Source organism: Rhinopithecus roxellana, chromosome 20, assembly GCF_007565055.1.
Source record: "Rhinopithecus roxellana isolate Shanxi Qingling chromosome 20, ASM756505v1, whole genome shotgun sequence".
NCBI classification, from domain to species: Eukaryota; Metazoa; Chordata; class Mammalia; order Primates; family Cercopithecidae; genus Rhinopithecus; species Rhinopithecus roxellana.
The window spans coordinates 54,330,971-54,351,797 of NC_044568.1; the positions used below are offsets into that span (position 1 = coordinate 54,330,971).

Sequence of the window (20,827 nt, forward strand, 5' to 3'; positions counted from 1 at the left end):
ACCCTGCTGGATCCTCTGGTCCTTCCACCTTTACAAATTTCAAAAGAAGCCCCAGACACAAAGAATATGAGTGAATGGGGAACAGAGATGAAATGGGCCCGCTGCACACGAAGATCCCTCCTTACACAGAATTATAAAAAGATATCACGGTTGTTTAAATAACCTGCATACTCTACTGAGCATGATTTTTTGTTTTTTTAAACAGTGTTTTCTCTTGCAAAACAAAAGAAAGAAATGTTTCCCTGTTGAGAACTTCTTTGAGGCAGGTGGATCACGAGGTCAGGAGTTCAAGACCAGCACAGTTCCGTATAACAGTGCTGTTAACTTAGCAGCCAGACTCCAAATCAGCATATCCTGAGTCTACGCAGGCCCCAGGGTAGAGTGCACACTGTCCCCGGGAGTCAAACAGACCTGGGCCGGCCTGGCTCCTTCCATCTCCTGTCTTCTTTCACCAGCAGGTCTGATCCACTTCCCTAAAACAGCCAGGCTAGGTTGGCCGCTTTCTCTTATAGCCACACCAAATTGCTCAAGGTTACAATACAGTAGCTGGCATTTACTTTGTCCCAGGCACTGTTCCCTGAATCTTCTGCATTAAATCACTCTTCATTTCACAACAACCCTGTGGGTCTCTGATTACCCCCTTTATACAGGGGAAGACAATAAGGCTTAGGAAGATTCAGGAAATTATCCAAAGAAATTCACACTCAGATTCACACTCAGGAAATCTGACTCAATGACAGCCGTCCTCACCTCTCTGCTCTTCTGCCTCCCAAACCAAACTGAAGCCAGAGAAGCGTGCCCTGTGTGTGCAATTACAACCAGCCCCAATAGCTTGCTGTCTCCGACTTCTGTTTTTCAGAATAAAATTGTGTGTTCCATTTCTGATTTTAGTTGATGGATTTATGACAGCTTTCACTGCTGATAGCCACAGCAAAAATCACTGCCGCCAGATGCCTGTAAGAGCATGGGGAGGGAGTCTGGCCAGACCTCCACGGACTCAAGGTTGCTCCCTAGAGTCAAGGTTGCAGGAAGTCCCTAGGGATGCATTCTTCCCGGTTTGCTCTTTTCATAGCAGAGGCTCTTCCTGCCATCATCTGATGACAGGGATGGCTTGGCCTGCTGGACATGCACTTGTTGCATGGGTTGATGATACTAAATGCTTTTACAGACTCTGTGTGTCACGGTTTCTTTCCATTTAACTATTTCATGCCCACTTCCCTGTGCATTCTATTCCTGTGATTGTGTTAGGGAGAACAAGGCTCTATCATAAACTTCCTAATTTTGCCAAACTTACTATAGGCAAATAGAGACTCTCAGACTTGAAGGATGTGTTTTCCTTATGGAAGCACAGGAAACTGACCTTGACTCTTTTTATTCCATCCAAGATTCAGGCTGTCCCTAGAAACTACCCCAGAGTGGCTGCACAGGAAAGGACAGACCTCTGATCTCTTACAGCCTTGCAAAGAAAAGCATAGAGCTGGCCAGACACAGTAGCTCGTACCTGTAATCCCAGCACTTTGGGAGGCCGAGGCAGGTGGATCACGAGGTCAGGACTTCAAGATCACCCTGGCTAATATGGTGAAACCCCATCTCTACTAAAAAATACAACAATTACCAGGCCTGGTGGCATGCACCGGTAATCCCAGCTACTCAGAAGGCTGAGGCAGGAGAATCACTTGAACCCAGAAGGCAGAGATTGCAGTAGGCTGAGATTGCACCACTGCACTCCAGCCTGGGCAAGAGTGAAACTCCATCTCAAAAAAAAAAAAAAAAAAAAAGAAAAGAAAAGCACATAGCCCAGGGACCACAACTGCCAGACTAGTGCCAGACTTCCTGAGCACAAATCCCCATGTGTCCATCTTCCAGAAGTATAACCTTGGGCAGATTTTTAATCTTGCTGGGCCTCGGTTTCCCCACCTGAAACATGGGGAGAAATAATAATATCTAGGTCATAGAGTCACTGCAATGGATAAAGAAGAAAAGAATTCAGGGAAGGTGTTTAGAACACTGTGCGTGGTACATAGCATTAAATTAACTGGTTAGCATTTTTAGCAAAAAGAGCATAATGTGTAGTCATTTACTAAAGGTGTCTCTTTGAGACTCGTAGGGGTGTTTTTGTAAAATTTTTGGTTTCATGCCTTATGGACTTGGTTTTTTTTTTTTTGCTTTCCACAAGCCAGTCCCGGGTACCTCACTGCTTAAATCTCATGATAACAGTCTCTTCCTCATTCCTGGTAAAATCCAAGGGGGCAGATAGAAGTTTCTAAATAATAAGTTTTGCCATCTGCTGTTTGCTTGCCTGTAAGCAAGCATTCAGAGATGACAGTGCCAATGAATGGACGGTGAGCTGCTATTAAAGGTAGGAGATGAACAACTGATTCATGAACGTTTGCAACTTGGCCCTTTGGTGGAGGTAGGCTTGATTTTGCAGTTTTTCTAGAGCACACATATAACATAGTCATATTTTCTGCTAGTAAAACTGTTCCTAGTTTGGGCATTAGGATTAAATTTATCAGTATTTTAAGATGCTCTGCAAAGTACATCACACTGTGCAAATAACACCATGAGTTGTGGATACTCTGTCACCCAAACAAGTTTAGGATCCAGTTGAATGTTTGAAGTGAAATGAATCAGAGGAGACTGTTCCTCTGAGCAAAAGAGGACGTGACAATTCAGAACCTCTAATCATTCCTAGTCCGCTGTCTGTCAGGATTCATGGTCGCAAACAACAGAAACCAGCATGGGCTATGTTAGGTGGAATAAAACAAGAACAGACCAGGTTGACATTAGCCATCATAGAATGGATAGAAACACACAGGACAGACTGGAAAAATGAGTAGCCACCAAATAGAACTCAATGGGAGGGAGGGAGGGATTAGGGACCACCACAAAGAGAACAGCCGAGTTCTCATATTGTGCTTCCCATGCAATGAACATGACCTCTGCTCACCCCCCAATCACTCATGAAAGAGCATCCAGTTTGCTGGAGTTGTCTCATGTCCCATATCCACTCCTGCTGCATTGGAAGAGAATGGGAGTGGTTACTACCTCCCACCAACACTGCACAAAACAGGGTTTTCTCCAAAAGAGGGTTTAGGATGCTATGACGGACGATAAAGGATGGGGAGCAGCCAGGAATGAAAAACATCCACTCCAAATCCCCTCCACAAATTTGAGTGTTCTGCAGTGCCCGTGATGACCTCCACAGCAGACTTGCTGTTATGACTGTCCCCAGCTGCCCTCTGTGAGGATGGGTGCTTATGATGTAAGAGTTAAACATTTGCATATTCAGCCCCCAGACTAAAGAATGTCTCTGTCACAAAACAGGAACAGGTGACATAGGCCAGCAACCAGGTAAATCTCTGCAGGACACAAAGAGCCAAGAATGCTACAGAACAGGGCTGTGACTTGCAGAGGACATGGTGTGACTCTGGGCAGACCATCAGGGCAAGAGAAGGCACTCCACCCCAATACCTCCCTTTGAGCTGGACTAGGGAGAGTCAAGCCAGGCCCTGATCTTGGTCACAAGTTTTAAGGAGACACTGAAAAACTCAATCATTCAGATAGATGTTTTCATGCAGTATTTTAGAAATCAAAACTAATGCAAAAATTAGCCAGGCATGGTGGCTCACGCCTATAATCCCAGCATTTAGGAAGACTGAAGTGGGCAGATCACTTGAGGTCAGGAGTTCAAGATCAGCCTGGTCAACATGATGAAACCCCGTCTCTAGTAAAAATACAAAAATTAGCCAGGTGTGGTGGCACATGCCTATAGTCCCAGCTGTTCAGGAGACTGAGGCAGGAGAATGCAGTGAGCCAAATTGTGCCACTGCAATCCAGCCTGGGCAATAGACTGAGACTCTGTTTAAAAAAAAAAAAATTGCAAAAATTCATAATAAGCAAAACATCAGATTTTTAAATAAAGCAGGATCATTGTTACTGATTTTTCCTTTTGTGCCCAGCTCACATATGACTCAGCATGGCACTGACGTGCACAAGCTGCTTTTCCTCTTTGGCCCATTTCTTCTTCTGTAAACTTAAAGATAGGATCAGAAATGCTGTGACTCTGTGGATCCCTGGATCAAGAATAGAAATGAGTTCAGCCTGCGTGGCAGATGCTCTGGGCCAAGCCTGTGCCTACAACCTGGTGGACTAGGCAAAAGCAGATGCCCTTTCTGCAACAGACAGTTAGCAATGTTGAGTAAACTGTGAGCCTTTCACCCATGGAAACCCACAGCTAGGCTCCGAAGAAAAAGAAGAGAAATCTCTGAATTTAACAAATATCTAGACTATAAAATAGTTATGTTTAAAATGATTGGGGAAGAGAACAGGGACCAGGAAGAAAGGATAGAACATAATTGAATAGAAAAGGCAAATGTGAAGAGTAGCTAAATATAAAGTCTAGAAATCTGATAGAGCATTATCTCATTAATATTTTGGACACCCCTGTGAGATGGGTGTGATCATCCCTGTCCTATAGATGAGGAAGGGATGTCGAACCTTTTGTGAGTGAAAGAGATGGAATTCAAATCCAGCTGTATTTATGCCAAAGAACTTTTTTTTTTTTTTTTTTTTTTTTTGAGACTGGGTCTGTCACCCAGGATGGCATACAGTGGTGCAATGTCGGCTCCCTGCAACCTCTCCCTCCCAGGCTCAAGCGATCCTCCAACCTCAGCCTCCTGAATAGCTGGGATCACAGGCATGCACCACCATGCCCAGCTAATTTTTCTATTTGTGTGTAGAGATGGGGTTTCGCCATGTTGCCCAGGTGGGTCTCAAACTCCTGGGCTCAAGCAATCCACTCGTTTTGGCCTCCCAAAGTGCTGGGATTACAGGTGTGAGCCACCGTGCCTGGCCAGCTATGTACTTTTCTTTGCAAGGCTCTAAGGGGATTCTCAGGAAGCAGTGCCTCATGCGACACAGCACCAGGCAGGGCCACTCCTCCCAACATGAGAGTGTCCCAGGGCTGGGCCACAGCCCTACGTTCATTTCCCTCTTTGGGGATCATAGTCTCAATGATTTAAATTCCATCTGGATGTTGATGACACCCAGGCTTTTACCTCTAGCATAAATGCCCCCGATACCCAGCTCATGTGCTCCCTTTATCTACTTCAAACTCAACAAGTGCAAGACTGAGTTCCTGTACTTCCCTCCCCCAGGTTACTTCGCCACTTCTCCAGAGAGCTTGCAAAGCGCATAGATGTGCCCTCTGTGCTTTCGATTGCTTGGACAAAAGTCTTGGAGTCAATCTTTACTCTTCTCTCTCTCTCTCTCTCTCACACACACACACAGACACACACACACGGCACAGTTGGTTAGCAAATCCCTGTCACCAGTACCTTCAAAACATTCAGGGCCTGGCGCAGTGGCTCACGCCTATAATCCCAGCACTTTGGGAGGTCGAGGCAGATGGATCACTTGAGCCCAGGAGTTCGAGACCAGCCTGGCCAACATGGTGAAACCCAGTCTCTGCTAAAAATACAAAAATTAACTGGGTGTGGTGGTGCATGTCTGTAATACCAGCTACTCCAGAGGCTGAGGCACGAGAATCACTTGCACCTGGGAAGTGGAAGTAGCAGTGAGCCAAAATTGTGGCACTGCGCTCCAGCCAGAAAGACATAGCCAGACTCTGTCTCAAAAATAAAACAAGAACAACAACAAATTCAGTATCTGCTGTTTCTCACTCCCTGCACTGCAACCATCCCTGCCCAGACCCATGTGGCCTCTTACCTGGATTACTATGGCACCCTCCACTCCAGTGCTGTGCTCTGCCTCTGTCTCCCTTTCCCTTAACTGCCCCTCTTTCCTAATCCCACCAACCTGCTTAACACTTTCTCCATCTTCTCCAGAGCATCGGCCTCATCTCCCACCTTCCCCCAACTCGCTGTGTGCTGGACACACTCCTGCACACTCTGCCTTGGGGCCTTTGCACTTGCCTCCGCTACCTGGACCTCTCCACCCTGGACAGCTGTGTGGCTCATCCCCACTTCCTCCAGTTCTTCACTGCAGCGTCACAGCATTGGTGAGGCTTGTGCTGACCCCCTGTCTAGAGTAACGACTCCCCTCCTTCCTTCTCTGCTTTCTTTCTTTGCATTAATCACCAGCTACTATGCCATTTATTGTATTTATCAATTCTCTCATTCTTTTTCTCTCTTCCATAGGAATATCATTTCCATACCAGATTTTTTTTTTTTCTTTTTTTGAGATGGAGTTTTGCTCTTGTTGCCTAGGCTGGAGTGCTGTGGCGTGATCTTGGCTCACCACAACCTCCGCCTCCCGGCTTCAAGCGATTCTTCTGCCTCAGCCTCCCGAGTAGCTGGGATTATAGACATGTACCACCACGCCCAGCTAATTTCGTATTTTTAGTAGAGACGGGGTTTCACCATGTTGGTCAGGCTGGTCTCACATTCCTGACCTCAGGTGATCCACCCGCCTTGGCCTCCCAAAGCGCTGGAATTACAGGTGTGAACCACTGCTCCCGGCCAACAGATACTTCTAATTGTTTCTGGGGCTGCTGTATCCCCCAAAGCCTAGAAAAACACCCAGTATGTTGTAGGTGTGGGATGAATGAATGCAGAGATAGGTTCTCCTGCCACAGCACTAGTCCAAATCCCTAGGTCCCCCTTTCACATGTGCAGACTACATGCTGGGACTCAAGAATACTTAGAAGCAGCCATATAAGGAGGTCGGATCTTCTAGTGAGGTTCCTGCCAACGCTATTGGAATGCATGAGGAAATCCCCAAATTAAGCCTTTGTAGGAGGACTGTAGTTTAGAGCCTCGTCACTTGAAAATACAAGCTTTGAGATTCATTTGGAAGCAAATTGGGAGCAGATGATGAAATGCATTTCTTGAATTAGTTACATGAGTCACCGCCTGTGGTTTCATTACCCCTGTTAGGGTTAATGCCATGATGAGCTCTTCGTGCTTGCTGGCTGATGGGTGTTGGTGATTGACAGACAAACTCAGATAATAAATCAGCTATTTTCCCTATGCAACTGACTTCGGTTGCAATCCTGAAATGTGTGGCTTTTTCAATCAGTGCAATGTTAGTAGCTTATGTAGCAATCCTCATCTATTTCAAATGGGTTTATTAAGAAAAAAAAGCTGAGTAGATTTAACAGCTTAGAAAATATTGGTCAAGGAACAATATTAACATGTGTCAATATTTTCTATATTGGTTCTGAGGATTAATTTCTAAGGCTGACAAGAAGGACCCTGATAATTATATTCAAATATAGCCAATTTGAAACCATGTTTTCAATAATGAAAGTCTGGCCTATGGCAAATTTATAACAACATATGTAGATGGATGTTAAAAAGGTGGTTGCTTTGTAAAATAGCCTTTCATCTGTTTACCCAAATGGCCAGATGTTTCATATTAACCAAATCGAGCACCTTTAATTGACATGAATAATGAAAATCTTCAGTCTCTGGACCATTATAAAAGCCAGGATTCCATTTTTAGCTAACGAAGCTCTTAAAACTTTAAAAATCCCATAGTTTAATTTGTGAGGCTTTGTTTCCCCCAGCATCTTCATAACAGAAAATCCGACCACTAAAAATAAGATCTGTGCTACTATATTTGCATAAATAATTTAAAAATTCCACAGCAGAATAGGCAATAGAATGTATTGCTACCATAAACTTACAATGGAAGAATATCACTTTAATTAAAAATCACAAAGGCACTACTGTAAACAATCCATTTATGCTTCAAACTCTGTGCTTCTTGACTTAAGAAGGAAAAAAATATTAACTCATTAAAAACAAGAACCAAAACAATGACCTCATCCCAGATCCTTTTATTGAGGTCAGTAACCACATTTAATTAAGATGAAGCGTTAGTAATATAGTTTAGTACATGAAGGCCTTCTCTTAATTTCCCCAGGTAGAAATGTTATTATTTGGTCTTTAACTTCTGATTAAAATTTAAAAGGTGGGAGTCACCCCAATCTAAACTCTTAAATCTGGTTTTGAAACCTGCTTTTGGGATTAGAAATCTTCCTTCCTCCCAATAAATGGTAGGCTACTACATATTTTTGAACTCCTATGTTTCTGAGAATGCCAGTGATGACAAAATTCACAATTTCAAGAGAGCTGATTTTTGCCTTTACTTCCAAAGGTCTTAGAAGATACAGAATAAAATGTCCCATCGCCAGTCAATGATGGCTTTTGCTTAATTTCCCATCATTTTTCATGATTTCCTTTGAATGAGCTCCAATATTAGATTAAACAAGGTGTTAAAGAAAAGGACTTGATGAATCATGAGAAGACCAGTAAAAATGGAAATTGGGCATTTTAACAAATCTTTTGGGGCTGAAATGTCATTATTCTATGTTGTATTCTTTACCAGTTTGAATGCATGAATGAATTCTACTGTAAAGTTAAAAAGCATCCAGGTCCGAAAGACTAGGAGGAAGGAAATGACTTAAAAAAGACTGAGTCCCAAAGAAATCAGGACAAAGCAGTTGTAGTTTTCAAAGACACGAGTATTTAATTTGGATCTGATTCAGATATTCTGTGTTCAAAGAATAGGCTCAATTTGGATCAAGGCTTCGGAAAAAGGGTTGGCTGATGGAAATGGCTCTTTAATGTAACTTTCATGGACTTCGAAAGTTCTGTGAGAGACCTGTACGTCCTTCTAACGTCTCCCTACTAGGACTGGTTACCCTTTCTGGGATTGGTTTAAAACAAGGCCAAATGCAAATGTTTTCATGGTTGGTAGACATTAGTCAATGTTTGAAGATTAAAAGAAAACAAAACCTATGATGTGGTTTGGATCTGTGTCCTCACCCAAATCTCATATTGAAATATAATCCCCAATGTTGGAGCCTGGTGGGAGGTGATGGGATCAGGGGAGTTAACACCATCCCTCCTTGGTGGTGTCTTCAGGATAGTGAGTTCTTGTGAGATCTGGTTGTTTAAAAGTGTGTAGTACTTTGGCCCACCTGCTCCGGACATGTGAAGTGTCGGTTCCCTGTTCGCCTTCTGCCATGATTTTAAGTTTCCTGAGGCCTCCCCAAAAGCTGAGTGGATGCTGCCATGCTTCCCGTACAGCCTGCAGAGCCATGAGACAATTAAATCATTTTCTTTATAAGTTACCCAGTCTCAGGCATTTCTGCTTAGCAATTTGAGAATGTACTAATACAAGCTATGTCTACATTTTTTTTTTTTCCTAGATGGGGTCTCGCTCTGTCACCTAGGTTGGAGGGCAGTGGCATGATCTTGGCTCACCGCAACCTCCACCTCCCAGGTTTGAGCGATTCTCCTGCCTCAGCCTCCCAAGTAGCTGGGACTACAGGCAAGCACCACCACGCCGAGCTAACTTTTTTTGTATTTTTAGTAGAAATGGGGTTTCACCATGTTGGTCAGGCTGTTCTTGAATTCCTAACCTCAAATGATCCACCCACCTCGACCTCCCAAAGTGCTGGGATTACAAGCATGAGCCATCACACTCGGTCATCCTATGTCTACTTATGCTGAAAAATGTGGGCATGCAGTCACTCCCAACCCAGCTGCCATTAATCTATTCTACCTGGTTACTGAGTACTGGTCATGCACCAGCCCTAATGCTGGGATTGGGCTGTTTCAAGACATTTGAGCCCTTAAGAATTTTTCTCTGTTTATGGTGGCCTCACCCCAAATTGTATCAAATGTACTAAAATGTACCCACACTAAAAACACATTTGTTTCCTATAACATGTTTGAAATTATTTTTATACTTTTGCTTTAGGAATTACTGTGCTATAAGAAATATTCTACTAATAATCACCTAAAATTTATCTGCCATTCTTGCAAGGTGAGAGCTACAAATAGTTTGCGAATGTGAAGACACTTTTGCAAATATTATATTTAACCTGCTAAAGTTGTCATGATTCCGTGGACAGTTGATATTTATTAATTTCAATTTTCCTGCTTTCTTTTTGAATTTTGGAGGCAATAGACTATGTATTCAGGTACCTGACATTTTTGTAGGCCCACGGAAAGTCTGAAGGTCTTAGTCCTGTGCCTAAAGTGCTTAACTAACTCAGTGGTACTGAGGAAGCTCTGGTGGTTCATCAGGGAAGGAGATAAAAAGATGACTGTTACTCTCTCTGAGCACAAAGTCTAGTGGGAAGATGGACAATTATGCCAAGGATTGGGGAAGTGTGAAGCTTGGTGAAGTTACACTAAGAGATGCTCAAAAAGCCTTAAGCCAACATCAGCAGTAGGCGCAGTGGTGTGGATAAAGCTCCCATGTGCTCATTCACCACATTAACTCAGCCTCTGTAAACCCTGCTTGTGTGCTTTCCTCCTTTAACCATGGCTCAGGGAGGTTCTGCTCTCCTCATCAGTAAAAAGGGAGACCAAGAGGTTCTCATTTACAGGGTGGTTACAAGAAGACTGGTAACAGTGCTTTTGGTAAAGTTCTATATAAAAATGTTAGGTATTTTAATCATCCCAGCAGCAATATTATTACCATCATTCTCAAAACCCATGTCTGCAGGGGGTTGTGAAAATCTTGGCCGAGTTTGGTCTGGCACCCAATTCCCTAGAGGCAGAGACCTATGCACAGCCAGGAGGAGAGCAGAGTTTCTGGGGAATCCAGCCATCTGCTGAAAGTGAGCCAGGCACGGTGTAGGGGAAAAAGCAGTTTGTGCCACTCTGCTCCATCTCCTTGGCTGGGGATCATTGGTTCTTAGTTCCCAAGGAAGCAATTTACTTAATTCCTTCTTCCTCCCTCGCTTTCTTTCTTCCTTTATAGGGACACCATCGTTTGCAGCAAAAGTTCTTGCTGTTATGACGATAAGCTCCCTGGGAGGCTGTGGACAGGGTCTATTTCTTTCAACAGCGAATTCACCGCACCTAGCACAGTGTCAGGTCCACAGTGGGCTCTCCACAAATACCATGGCATGAATGAATGCATCATTGCAATCCATACGCTGTTCTCTAGCACTAGTCTTTAGCAACATCATCTATTATTTTGATTATGCAAATATCTAATATCACGAGATATTTTTCCCTTTTAAAATATATCCTGTAGTTATTTATTAAGTAGAAAGGTTCCATCTAAAAAGGTGTTCATGGCAGAAAGTGCTATCTACCTTACAATATCCATTCTTCCTTTCTTCCTTAGTAAAGAACCTTGGTTTAAAAAGCAAGACACATTGCTACCCAGTCAAATGACCATACTTCCCATAATCCCTTGTAGCTAGGTGTGGCCATGTGACCAATTTTGCCCAACAAGATTTAAATAAAAATGTGGTTGATTCCAGAAAGTCTCCTTCAAAGAGAGGGGGATTATCCCTCTTCTTTCCCCATTTCCCATCCTGCTGTCTGGAATGCAGATATGAAAGTTGGAGCACTAGCAACCATAACAGACCATAAGGAAGAGGGTGCCAGTCTAGACATGGTAAAATAGTGAGCAAGTAGAACCCTGTGTGGGGCTGCCACTGTCCCTGGACTGCCATGTCTGCTCTAGACCTACTTTATGTGAGAAAAAAATGAAAGTCAACTTCTATCTTCTCTGAGCCACTGTCATTTTGAATTTTCCTGTTATGTTCAGCCAAACTTAGTTCCCACAGATAAAATACTTGACACATACTTGCAGGTCTCCCTGGATGAATGACCCTTTCCAAAAAACGTGTTGAGCAGTGATATGAAATTTTACATGGGTAGAAACAATTTTTCTCTTCAACACATATCTTCTGTATTCAAAGCATAGGCAGAAGTCTCTGCTGTGGAATTTTTACTATAGATCCTGGGCAAGATGAGTTCTGTCTGAAAAATGTTTGGAATAGGAATTGTTACTTGGTTGCCCTTGATTGTAGAGAGAAAGAAGTGGGTCCTCCCCACTATTCAGAAGGATTTAGCTGCTGGCTGCCTCCCTAACGTAACCAAATTGGGATCTGATGGAAGGGTTAGTTCCTGTGTTTCATTTCACTGTTGGAGAAGGTTTAGTAAATGTAGTTACCTCCATTTTGCATAATTATCTTTGAGGTTCTTTTTTTTTCTTTTTTTTTTTTTTTTGTGATGGAGTCACACTTTATTGCCCAGGCTGAGTGCAGTGGCAGGATCTCTGCTTACTGCAACCTCTGCCTCCCAGGTTTAACAAGTTCAAGCAATTCTCCTGCCTCAGCCTCCCAAGTACCTGGGATTATAGGGATACACCAGCATGCCCGGGTAATTTTTGTATTTTTAGAAGAGACGTATTGGCCAGGCTGGTCTTGAACTCCTGATCTCAAGTGATCCACCTGCCTCAGCCTCCCAAAGTATTGGGATCACAGGCGTGAGCCACCGTGCCCAGCCTGAGCTACTCTTTCTAACAATAATGAGCAAACCAGTTCAGTTACATGAGTGCACTCCTCATTAGAGATACTCCAATATCATCAGGATATTTTACCTGGTGCACCTGGGGTGGGGGACAGTTTCAGCTACCCTGAAAGCGGAAGCAAGTCTTATCATCACCACACATGGAGAGGACAGAGTGGGAACCTGCTCTGTTTTAGGACCTGATGTACGTGATCTTGGAGAGGAGAAGGACTTTCTAAACTGTGACATCAATTTAGAAATAATGGTAAATATAAATTTGACTGCCTAGACTTAAAAACAAAGAATTCTGTATATGCCAAAAAACATTAACAATACAGAGTAATACTTTTGCTCAACCAAAGTATTTTCAGGGACTTGTCTTCAGGATATTAATGATGCATTAAACAATTTCACTACAAGCATGCCCGCTAATGTTTTAAAAAACTGCAAACAAGTGTAAACAATGTAAATAGTCAACAACAAGGGAATAAATAAACAGATGAGTAATGGAATAATAGCACACTATTCAGCAATGAAAAATAATGGCTATTTCTTGGGACAGAAAGCTGTTCAGCATATACTGGGAAATAAACACGGTGAGTTTTGAGGGTGGATAATGCAAGCCAATTTTGGTAATGAAGAACAGAATACTCACATACGTGACTGAGGTAGATAGACCCAAGTGGTGAAAAAGGGATTTCCTTGTCTGAGATGATGACAGATACTTTATTATCTTCCTGATTCTTACCTGTCTTTTCAAAAGTTTCTTCCAGAAACTATCTTAACTTTATAATAAGGATAAGAAGAAAGTGTCATTAAAAAGAAGAATTTCATCTGTCACTAGACCACTGCTGTTCATTTTGGTTTGGATAATAACACAATGTGAAGGGCTTTTTAGCGAGTCTTAATAACCCAGGCTTTTTAGTGAGAAGATTCCCTCTGATGTTTGGACACCCCTTGTCTTTGGAGTCACAGCTTCCTTGGAGATCAAGGTACCCTTTGCTGACTTGAGCATTCCCTGGGGAGATGAGAGGGTGTCTGGCCGCGGTCAGCAGAGGAGCGGTGGTGCCCGAGACGTGCACTTCCTCACGCGAGGCAGGACATGGCCCAGGAGCTGGACTTAGCTGGAAGTGTGTTCCTAAGTTGCGGTGGGGTTGGGGTTGGGGAGGCGGCTTCCCATTTTGACCACGGAAGGAGACCCCTCAGGGAGGAGGTAACAGTGGCCATTAGGATGGGCAGGCCCCGCCACAGGATCTCAAGATCTCAGCATCTCAGGATCCCGGTCTCTCATGGGGGCCTTTAGTTTCGAGGGCCTGATAAATAAGGTGAGATGAGATGGGGTTGTTGGAGCTGAATCACAGGGAATGTCAGAAAAGACAGAGATAGTGGGGTGGGGAGAGAGAGAGAGACAGAGAGACAGTCAGGCAGAGAGACAGAGGAAGGAGGAGGAGTGAAGCTGGATAGGTAGTCAAGGAAGTGACCATGTTCTCAGGACGCAGCAGCAACTGTGGTGACCGCACAGCCAACATAGTCAATCTCAGGATTTGCACGGTAACTGAGCTCATTCAAGCAAAGCTGTCTTCAGTGGAGACTTTCCCCTTCAGAGAACATGCACATTTTCATTTTACCTGTCCTTCAACTGACTCTTTGCTCATCATAATCGGGAAAAACACAGCCCTGGGTGGAGATTTTAGATGCTAAAGAGACATGCGACTTATGAATGAACATGTACAGCTACTGCACAGGTGCACCCGGAAGACCACCCAGAACAGCTTCCTAGTAATGCCTCTTCCCACCTCCTTATGAATAACCATGAAGACTCCCAGAAGGGAGCCTCCCTGGTGTGGGTCTTTGCTGTCTCATTCTTGCGAGCAGCCCACCCTGAATCCTCTCTCTCAGAGTGTACTGGCGATTCTGCACCTAACTTTCAACATATTCTTTTTCTGTTGCAATAAATTACTCTATGCTGCACTTCTTTTGCTGTGTGTCTCTTGTTTAAATTCTTTTAAACTAAGAAGACAAGAACAGAGGTATCACATCGGCAGTCAACAGAAGGAAGAAGAACGAGATATTAGAGATACTAAAATGTTATCAGGAGATGCTTGACTCCTGTTTTGTGGAGGAGGAGGAGGAGAAGAAGGAAGAGTTCTCTTTGAGATAAGTTTCTTCTTCCAATACCTATTCCCTGAAGAATCATTACAACAGCAGCAGTAACACCACGATGTGCAAGGCCGTTGCATCTGTCGGAGAAGACTGGGTAACTCAGCATAGACAATTAGATTAGAAAACTGTCTCCCTCCCTGGCCCCTCTCTGCAGCCCCATTCTTCCGCTGCACACACAGGCCCCCAGGGACAGCACTTCTCAGTGTGCAGGATCAAAGGCTGCAAATAATTAATGAGCCTCTTTTTCCCAAAGAGCTCCCGTGACAACAGCTCAGCCTGTCGGTGATGTTATCCCGGCTTTACTCCAGGAGAGGAGGGGAAGAAAGGGAAAGGAGGGAAAGCTGGTGGGGGGGAAGGATGGAAGGGGGGAAGGGAGGAAGGGAAACGGGGGGGTCCAGCCAGTGCTAGGCTGAGAAAGGGTCACATGTGGGCCGCTGTGGCTGCCAGCAGGAAGGAATATGCGTGAGGAGTGAGGCCAGAGAAATGTGTGCAGTACACACATATGCACATGCACGGACACATTTACTTTGTTCCAAGGCTGGGAAAGGGATTAGTCCAGTCATCACTCAGCCAGGCCAATTTGTAAATGCTAGAATTCTTAGGCAGACCTAAGAGACACATTGTCCCTCCCTCCCCAGGCTGGAATCTTGTCTCAGGCAGCTGCAGAGACACATTGCAGCTCTATTTTCTGTGGGGTTCACAAGGTTGACCTTGGTGCCAGTGGCTCTCTGTGGTTCCTGATTACTCAGCATTTTTCCCATCCTCTGGGACGAGCCTCCTGCACTTCCTCGGGTAGCCGCCCCTGCAGGCCCTCAGAGCTGGGTGCTGGGGTCTGTGGCAGGCTTAGGCACCAGGAGTTGTGGCACAATCCATCCTGCTAATCTGCTTGGTTCAGATAGTTGTGCTCATGACTCAACCTGGGCCTTGGGCTGGGCTACTGATTAGGAAGGAAGATGTTGCTTTCCTCTGGTAGGATCAAGGACAGATGTTGCTGGTGCCTCTTCCCTCTTCCCTCTACAGATATGCAAATACGGCTGAGCATGGAGACAACCCAGGCGAAAGGAGAGCCAGGTATGGAGAAGGAATATGGTCTGAGCACCTGAATTCCATCATGCTGGAGGCCTTCATTCCCATGGACTTTTCCATTAGGTGTGGTGACCCATGCGAGTAAGCAAGACCCCCCTTTGGCCTATGTCACTGTGAGTTGGGTCCTGGTTACTTGTGATGGAAGGCCACAGCTGTGATTATCACACTTGCTAGAGAAACAGGAAGATCCTCAGAACTTTCTGTGTTCCAGCTTCTCCCCACGGGTGTCACCTTGAGTCATTTCTAGGTTGCTTTCTCCGACCTCCTTCTCTTGCACAGCGGTGGGATCAAGTCCCTTGTCTGCCAGTGCTATTTAATAGTAACAGGACCTTTGCTCCCCACGGCTCAAATCTTGGCCTAGATGCTCCTTAATGTCTCGGCTCTCCGAGGCACCCCTTCCTCCCCAGGCTGGAATCCTGTTCCTAACTCAGTTTGCTGGGACTGCACCTGTGGCCTGCCTCCATACTCCCAGCAGCAAGCTTCATTTGCCAGACAGGATGTTCATCCCTCCTTCTCAGTCAGCCGCCCTCTGTGCTGGGTATCTGGAAACATCATCCTGATTGATCACTAGTCAAGGTGCCTGGAGCAGGGAGGCACATGACCCCAGTTCCAGCAAGGCAGAGCTGCCCTGGGAATGTGACCATGGGCCGAATGACACTAGAATGGAAAACAGCTGGAGCTGGTTTATTCTCGCTGTGAGATCCTGAACTGCAAGCCTGTCTGTTCCTGTGACTTAGAGCCTGAAGGATGCCCTAGCTCCTGTGCTATCTCAAGTGGGTTCTTTAGATATTCCTCCATCATATGTAGTATCCATAGGGTCTTCCAGCACATTTTCTCTTTTCCCAAGTCAGCAGAGCTGGTCTTAATCAAACAACTCAGCCTGACCTTCCTCTCCCACTGTCTGTCCCATCTTTGTGGGACATCTAGTCCTGGGTCCTAGACATCTCCATCCACCCCTCCTCATTGCATTAACTCTTTTATAACTGGCAGCATCCCAAGTTGTTCCAGCAATGGCAGAGACACAGGGTCCGAAACATCAATCTGATTTAACTCATTTTATTACCCTCAGTGTCCCTGCTTTCACCTCCAATTGTAGAAATACAACACGACAGATAAGCTCACCTGTAGACATCCTACCTTTGTCCAACTACCTTGTAGTCTGTTAAACTACCAGTTTTCCCATCTACGTACTTAAGAGAGACTTTCTCTTTGATGTTTAAATTGTGTGTTTCCATTGTCAGATAGCAACAAGAAAAAAAAAAGGGAAAAAAGAATGGCTATTTCAGATTCACATTATTATAGGGTTTGGTATTATTTCACGCGCTTGTCTAGTTCATCTGGCACTCAGAGAGCTTAGCCATAAAAATAAATCCACTTTTGGGGTTGGAAAATAACTTTTGCTTCTTCTCCGCCAGCTTGCTCCAAAGTAAAGTGGTTGACTCAGTCCCTGTTGCACATTTTCAGGTGTTTCGAATCAGGAAAATCAGACATGTGTTTACTGTAAGTGTGTCCAGTACTTGATTATTTGTATCTCATATGAGAAGAAGATTAGATCTTGGAGGAGGAAGATTAATAACTTTCTTCTGCAGAGACAGGCGTGCATTTGGATCTGCACGCTGATTTACGTTTATTGTGAAACAATGCACCAACGAGGGTGTCTTTTATTTGTGAGTATTAGATGCACCACAGGTAGACAGCGACCATTTAATTAAATCTCATTATGAAAATGCCTTCTATCTAAACATCGGGCAGAGCTTAAGAAAGGAAGACAGAGATTTCTGAAGACATTATTATTATTATTATTATTATTATTATTAATTTTTGCCTGCCCCTCATCAGGCGGAACACCAATCCCAATGGTCTATTTCCAAGCACCAGGAAGTGACTTTGCTCCTTCCCCTCCCAACAGCTCAGAGTCAGTGAGCATTTAGCAGCCAGAAGGAACATGAACTTTGCAGAGTGTCCTGTTTCCATCCTGATTCCTCTGCCACCAGGCTGGGCTGCTTGAGCAAGTACTGAACCTCTATGAATCTGCAATACTTGTATCTGTAAATGGAGTTAGCTAAAACATTTGTATGAAGCAGTGCTAATGACAAAGTAGGCAAGTTTCTGAGATGCAGGAGGCTACCTGGAGTGGCTCCCTCCTCTCTCTCTTCAAGGACTGTGCTCAGGGCCAGCAGACCTGGCTGGTCATTTGGGAACACAGCCCTGAAGCTACTCTCCTCCCAGGCTGGAATCAGGTGGGAGCACCGCCCTCACCAGAGAGCCTGGCCCCCTGCAGCCGTCAGCCACAACCTCCTCGCAATGACGCTTTCCTCCCACTTGCCCGGATTGTTAACAAGTTTAATTTAATGGTGTCTGCTCCTGACAACCAGCTTCTGTGACTGGAAAGGAAAAGAAATTCCTGCCCACCTCCCGTCTGTGGTTCCGGAGCCACTCACCCACCTGATGGTTTGATGCTGCAGGGAGTCAGGGTCCGTGGCATTCACTGTCAGTAGCACACTGCCCACGGAGATGTTCTCCTGCCTGGTCACCATCATGGGGTCTGGGTAGAAGACTGGGCCCTCGTTGACATCCAGGACAGTGATGTGGACAGTGGCTGTGGAACTGGGGCCATAGGAGACGTCGGGTACGAGTGGGTCCTCATTTTCCACTTTGATCAGCAGGGTGTGAAAGGCGGAAATCTCATAGTCCAATGGCTGGAAAGCAGACAGAAGGGTCTCAGGATGCACACCAGCCACGAAGTGCAGGTGGTTTGCACAAACTCCCTCTGAAATTCCACTAGCAACAGTGGGCCTTCAGGGATGGAGCTGGGCTTTGGAGGCAGCCTGTGTAATTGGGGGGCTATCTTTAAGACAAAGAATATGAAACATGAAAATGTGAGATTAGGTATGGATGTTGGTTTTTTGTTTGTCTGTTTGTTTTTTATTAAGAAATGAATGACAACAGATGACTTGAGCCTTAGTGATCTGGGCAGTGAGTGACTTGAACCTCAGTGAGCCTCCCTCTGAGATCTTGTTAGGCAACTCCCTGGCAGCGGCGAGGCTTAAGCCTCCCTGCCTGGAACCTGTAACTCCACACCCCCGACACCCATGGGGACTCTGGTAAACAAGACCATAAAGCCCAAGCTTCAGTAGCTTTATAGCAAGATAACTCTGCCTCTGTGATCACAGTGGATCAAATGGAACAGGAAAACCAAAGTTTTATTTTTAATGTTTCTCTCTCACTTGCCACAAAGTCAAAGGGTCTCTATGTCCCTTCAAGTATAGCCTCGGCGCATGGTTTCTAGTAGAGTATGATGTGGGGAAAAGGATTTGAGAGTCTGAGCCATGTGGAGTTAAGCCGCTGGGCCCTGCCCATCTGAGGGCATGTGAAAATGTATGGGAGCATTTTCAACTGACTCGAGGACTCTACAGTCATTTGCCGGGCAGGGGACAGCAATACTAGACTCAAAGCTGTGCCCAGGGCAGTCCCACACAATTGTGGATTGTCCTCCCCCGGTGTCAACGGGCAGCCTTGATGAGGACCACTCTAGGTGATTTTGCAAAGGGGGCCGATAGTACCCACCTCCCCCAGCCACTGTGTGGACTAAACCAGAGGATGTCAAAGAAACTCCGTGATAAACATTAGTAATACAATGGGGCTGCCAATTGAGTGTCTGTCACTCTCTTTCCCAACCACAAGAGCACATGATGTGGTAGGTGCAGGCATTTCCCAGAATGGGGCTCTGTCAGCGATGCATGGGGAGACATTTAGGTAAGACGAGGGCATACTGCTTCTGTCAAGTTATTTTCCTAATGCTTACTGGAACAAGTAGCTAACCCATCAGACCCATGCCATAATGGCTATTCTTGCAAGAAGGATAAGACTAGATGAGTCAAGAGATTTGATTTACAGTCAACTAAAAGTAAGCAACCACAGTTGTAGAGGTTGCAGTGGATGTGGGAAAATGAAAGCAGAGATGATGACCATTGATGCTGGGGAAAGAGCTGGCACCGAGGTGGGAGTGGAATCTGGCAGGTTGGGTCTGAGTGTCCTTAGGCAAATAAAGCCACTTTCATAATAATTACAGCTGACGTGTATTCAGGGCTAAGCACTCCACACGTGGGAGAGTGTGTGCACACATACACACTGGAGATGCTTTCTGGTTGTAACTGGACTTCTCCTCTTCACCTAGAACAACTCCCAGCAGGGTTAGTAATAGGATTTTAAGAGTTAACAGATGCAAAGCTCTTAGTGCTGAGTGGCTGCACAGTGGTGTTTCAGTTCGATCCCTGTAACACAGCAGTAATTTACCATTCTATCCTTCTTTCTATGGATCCTAATAATGGATCTCTGTCCATCCCAAGTGATGCCAGGATGTGCAACCTCAGTAAAGTAAACTTCAAACCAGGGCCAGGGAGCTGCCATGCTTGGAAAATACAGCTATTCATCTCAATTAGGATCCTGGAGGGGACAGATCTTTGACTTGTTGGGTCACGAGAACGCTGAAGGTGGGTCCTCTGAACAGCAGTGAGATGCCGAGCACCTCAGTCTCCCAAGGGCCATCTCCACCCACACCAGCACTAGTCACAATCTTGGCCTCGTTTGGTCTGACATCTCATTCCCCAGAGCCAGAGACCCATGCACAAGCAGAAGGATAGTGGGGTTTCTGGGGAATCCAGCCATCTGCTGACAAGTGAGACAGTCAAGATGCTTGGAAATAACCAATTTGTGCCGCTCAGCTCCTTTTCCTCGGCTGGGGACCACTGGTTGTTTTTTTCCCAAGGAGACAATTCCCTCCCTCCCTCCTTCTCTCCTTTCCTGGGGACATCATTATTTGCAGCAAAAGTTCTTGCTCTTATAACTATAAGCTGCCTTGGAGGCTGTAGAGAGAGACCATTTCTTTTACTGTGAATACAGAGCACCTAGCACAGTGTCAGGACCACAGTGAGCTCTAAATAAATATCATTGCATGAATGAATGAATGAATGACAGTAATTCTTGTGCTTTTCTCTAGCACTAGTCTTTTGCAACACAATTATATGTCATTTTGATTATGCAAAAATCTAACATTCTTGGATATTTCTACCTTTTAAATTCCCTATTGTTTTAATTAAATAGAAAGATGGGTGGGGGTCAAGTCCTGGCCCTGACGCATCATAACGCTGGGACCACCAGCAAGTCACTGCCACCCCGAAGTCTCAGCTTTCTCTTCAATAAAATCCTAGTACAGAGGATTGTTGTAAAGATCAGGGGACAGGATGAATGCTGAATATTTCCCATGGAGCTAGGCCTAGCATTGA

At 44.9% G+C, this 20,827-nt stretch overlaps 1 protein-coding gene across 1 annotated transcript in view; it reads right to left on the reverse strand.

Moving 5' to 3' along the window:
• The window catches only part of CDH13 (cadherin 13), a 1,178,985-nt gene that overhangs the window by 107,094 nt on the left and 1,051,064 nt on the right, over positions 1-20,827 (reverse strand). Inside the window, exon 10 of the mRNA XM_010355650.2 lies at positions 17,988-18,241. Within this exon, the coding sequence (XP_010353952.1) occupies positions 17,988-18,241 (254 nt within the window). The remainder of the gene's footprint in view (positions 1-17,987; positions 18,242-20,827) is intronic.